We start from the raw sequence: 4560 nt of genomic DNA, 5'->3' as shown, positions 1-4560 counted from the left end.
TGTGACGACAGCACTGTCAGGTTAGGAAAAAATTTCAGCTGGAAAAAGTAGAAAGAGAAAGATGCCTTGAAAGAGTATGAGTGAAAGCTATCATTGCATTTAATAAAATCACCCATTTCACGTTGTAATTAAAAATTTTAATCTCAAAAACTGTTCTGTTAATCAACTATAGCTCAGGAAATCAATAATTTTTTTGGAATTAATTGTAAGTATAGGTGATATCCATTAATCACGCTGTTTTTATGCATCTTTTTAGATTTGTTTTGGTTTTTCATCATTGTTTACATTTTTATTTTCTTTATTTGAAGTTGATTATTTTCGACTTTTTATTCATTCCAGATTTAAAAATCTGAAGCCTTTTTCAGATTCTCTTATTGTGATCACATGCTTAATATCTATCAATCATTAACCATGGGCAAAGGACAAAGATCAGAAGGCAACACTAGGGTAAGAGAGTTTAATTTACTCAGCTGTTAGACATGTAATATTTATTTCATGCCTCGATTTACAGCCTGGCAGTTCTTGTGCATCTCATCTGCACAATTTTTATCACCAACTCTTGGAATTACAATAATCAATAGATTCATTGGATTTGATGATGTGAAAGAACCAACTGATGGACCTATCGCCGATTCCAGTCTTGGCTCTCTGGTTGAGGAGGAAGAAGTTGACACCAATTTGACACCAGCTAATGATCAAAAAAATGTATAAAAAGGAAGCTTTGCCCAAAAAATCAGGCATAAATATTGCATAAATCTTCAAGCAAGAAATTTGGGTCGTTTACGTCGCGATTCACTCATGCTGTTTCAGCTTGTGCTGCTAGATCATCTCTTTCAATATTCTTATCCGTTGAAATGTTGGAAAAGAGGTAAAGATGGAGATAAAGATGAAAATGTCCATAAGACGAATAAAATATTAACCCCTTGTTATTATTTTTGTTTCGACATTTTCAACAATCTTTATCATAATCATCTTTATCTCTTTTCAACATTTAGGTAGTGAATGCTTGAACCTTACTTACCACAACACCTTTTTAATGTTATCCAAAATGTTATTCAATGAATTGAAGAAATTGCGCGAATTCGAAAGTTTTTCTTGATAATTTTGATAGAGTCATCAGTAAATATTGTAAAAGTTTTAATGTCGTTCGAAATAAACATTTATAACAATATTAACTCTAATGAATGAATTTATTACATTATTTAAGACTCATACGCTTGTGCTTGTTGCATGATTAAATTGTAGTAAAATCCTTTCTTTTTAATCAATTCTTGATGAGAACCAGTTTCAATGATTTTTCCCTTAGCTATAACGACAATAATATCAGCATTTTGAATGGTACTCAGTCGATGGGCGATAATCATCACAGTTTTTCCTTTCATAACAGTTTCTAAAGCTTGTTGGATTGATTTTTCCGCGCTAGCATCCAAAGCGCTTGTTGCTTCGTCTAATATCAAAATTGTTGGATTTTTAAGAATTGCCCGTGCAATTGCGATTCTTTGTTTTTGTCCACCAGAAACTGCTAAACCTCTCTCACCAACTTGAGTATCGTAGCCATCTGGAAACTGTTTAATGAATTCATCTGCATTAGCAAGTTTTGCTGCTTCATAAACTTCCTCATCTGAAGCTCCAGGTTTGCCAAAGCGGATGTTTTCCCTGATTGTTGTAGCAAATAAAGTTGGCTCTTGGTTGATGTATCCGATTAACTGTCCTCTCAACCAGCGACAATTCATTTGGCGAATATCTGTTCCATCAATTTTTATTGACCCTTCATCAACATCATAAAATCTTTCAATGAGTGCAGCTATAGTTGATTTACCTGACCCTGATAAACCACAAATTGCTGTCACTGTTCCTGGTTTAAGATTTAAGTTTAATTGTTTTAAAACTTCTTGACCAGGTCTTGTTGGATATGAAAATTTAACGTTATTAAATTGAATGTCACCAGATGGATTAGATAAAATCATTCCTCCAATTGCTGGGATTTTGTGTTTTGAATCTATAAATTCAAAGATTCTTTCCCCTGCGCTACAAGCTCTAATGTATTGACCAATCAAAAGCGATAATTGTGCCAATGACCGTTGAACAGTTTGACTTTAATGAGAACATCAAGAAAATAGAAATAAAAGGTTATTGGAATGCGATTAAATTTAATAGTTTGAATATCGTACCTTGCCACCAGAAAAGACATTAGACTGCCCGGAGTGACATCGCCAATCGAGACAAGATATCCTCCCATCATCAAAGTTCCTAGAACTAATTGATTCAATGCTAAATTTGTGACTCCTCTGAACATACCAATGCCAATTCCTAACGCTGTATTCATTTGATTAGTTAATGCCATCTCATTAGAAAAGGATCTGAAAAGAAAATTGAAAATACGTTGATTTCCGTTATCATTATGGATTTATCATTCAAAATTAACGGCAACTTACTCGAATTCTCGATCTTCCAATGAAAATGCTTTGACAGTTCTGATATCCCCTATGGCTTCATTAGCAACTTCAGTTGCTTTAGCAATCTTATAAAAAAATAACAATTTTAATAACAAAAAAAGATGAAAGTAAATCAAAGCTCACCTGTTTCTGACATTCATCGGAAAGTCTTTTAAGATAATAACCGAAAATTCTTCCTACCGATACCATAGCAGGCAAAACTAAACCAAGTGTTAAAGTCATTTTGGAAGATAAAGAATATAAAGAAACCGCCGAACCAATTACCTAGAAAATGTATCAAATAATTAGTTCATTGTTCCTTTGAATTTAAAGCTAATTTATTTTACCTGAGTAATACTTCTGATACCCTGAGAAATTATCAGCTTGAAGGAACTTTTAAAATCTTGAACATCAGTAGTCAAACGGCTGATTATGTCACCGGTTGAGTTTTTGTCAAAAAATTCAACATCTTGATCAAGAATACATCGAAAAAGCTTTATACGAAGGTTGAGCGCCATTCTTTCTCCAATGATAGATAAAGTTGATATGTTGATGAATGTCCCTAAACTCTGTTGAGAAAATGAGCATCAAAGTAGAAGCGCCAAAATTTATTGTTTTTAACATACCTGAAGTAAATAAAGAGTTATTAAAGTATAGACTGGATTCTTGATTTCTCCAATCAGTTCGGTTATTGACCATTGATTAGTTCCTTGAATATATTTACTCAGATCATTGATAATTGATCCAAGAGCCAAAGGAATTTTTATATTGAGCACAGCGACACAAAGAGCACTCTGTTGATTGGATAGATTTTAGTTTTCCAGTTATCATAGTCAATATGTATTCTTACAGCGATTGAAATAAATAATAAGATATAATCATTCTTAATAAAAGCCCATATTCGAGACCATCTAAAGTGCTTATGTTCATTTTCCTTTGAAAATGCTGGCTCATCTTTTGGGGAAATTATCTCGGTAATATCAGAGTCTCCATGATGTCCAACTTCACATTTCACGTGAACTAAATTGTAAATCTGATAACCAGAAAAGGCAATTAAACCCGAAGCCAGTCCAACCTTTCTTCCATGCGTTTTGATATTTTGACCGAATCGGACATTTTTCAGTGACTTGAAAACAGATGAAACGTTAGGATGCCAACTATTAGATAAATTAAAGAAAAAACATTTATATGAAAATATAATTACAGATTCTACACAGAAGCTTGCTCTGATATTTTTTCAATTAAAAGGAAAACGACTCACCTACGTGATAATGATAGAAAATTATTTGTCCCATGAGAACGTACAAGCTTTAATATCAACATCGATAAAAATCAAGTCATCAACGAAAACAAAAACAGCTGATTTTGTTGAAATAAATTTTGATCACTTGTTTATCTTTGAAATATTCTGATGAATAAATACATAGATAATGGAGTTTAATTTAATCCACTTTCAGCATGGCGAAATAATAATGTAATTAAAGTAATTCGGTTTAAAAAATTTACTTCATTTCATAACAAAAATTTGGAATCAGATATTTTTAAAGGATTAATTAGGGGCGATTCTTTAATTGCAAGAAATCTTCTTTTAAAGGGAATCTTCTTTCGGGAAATAAAATTTTCTGTTTTTGTGACATAAGTCACTTCGATTTTAGGTTAATCATATTTTTTTTTATTGATCTCAAAAGTTAGCACATAAAGTCACATGAAATATCAGGTCCATCCCTGTACGAAGACGATCGAAATTTCACCTTCGTAAATTGTGGACCAGAAAAATCGATTACATTGTAATTGTTAAATGGAGTTTTCTTACTACATTATTGGTTAAATTAAAATGAAACCAAATCAAATATGTAGCATAATCGATGTAAACAAAGCCAAAAAATCATTCGTTTAAATAGCTTCTGTGGAAATAAGCTTAAAAGCTATTCACAGAGAGTCTCATTATGAGAGGTTTGAGTGTAATCCACAAAGTTCCAACTAACTCGAAAAGTTATTCCTTAGTTCTTGGAATCTCTAATTTCACCTTAAGGCTTTAGCGATTGCGACTTAAGCTCTTTTGGTCCAGCCCTTTATTCAAATCACTTTTAAAGGTCTTGTAAGGAGTTTATTTTCATCTTAATCT

The 4560-nt window shown here is 32.3% G+C and overlaps 1 protein-coding gene and 1 long non-coding RNA gene across 2 annotated transcripts; one reads left to right on the top strand and one right to left on the bottom strand.

Moving 5' to 3' along the window:
- Nucleotides 1-58: 58 nt before the first annotated feature.
- On the top strand, nt 59-1181 carry LOC107366192 (uncharacterized). Its single transcript, XR_001569597.3, has 3 exons — nt 59-205; nt 309-447; nt 512-1181. It is a non-coding gene; the product is annotated as an uncharacterized LOC107366192 (long non-coding RNA).
- Nucleotides 1121-3969, bottom strand: LOC107366188 (mitochondrial potassium channel ATP-binding subunit). The gene is made up of 8 exons (XM_015933767.3): nt 3697-3969; nt 3286-3592; nt 3062-3229; nt 2783-3004; nt 2580-2720; nt 2436-2521; nt 2172-2360; nt 1121-2094 (listed from the first exon to the last, which is right to left on the bottom strand). Exons 1-8 carry the CDS (start codon nt 3756-3758, stop codon nt 1203-1205), a joined length of 2067 nt encoding a protein of 688 aa, XP_015789253.1. The 5' UTR covers nt 3759-3969; the 3' UTR covers nt 1121-1202.
- Nucleotides 3970-4560: the final 591 nt, after the last annotated feature.

Source organism: Tetranychus urticae, chromosome 2 (assembly GCF_039701765.1).
Source record: "Tetranychus urticae isolate SD_2017Ah chromosome 2, NJAU_TeUrti_SD_1.0, whole genome shotgun sequence".
Taxonomy (NCBI): Eukaryota; Metazoa; Arthropoda; class Arachnida; order Trombidiformes; family Tetranychidae; genus Tetranychus; species Tetranychus urticae.
The sequence above is the reverse complement of the archived record's forward strand: the minus strand, read 5'-3'. Positions and strand labels throughout refer to the sequence as shown.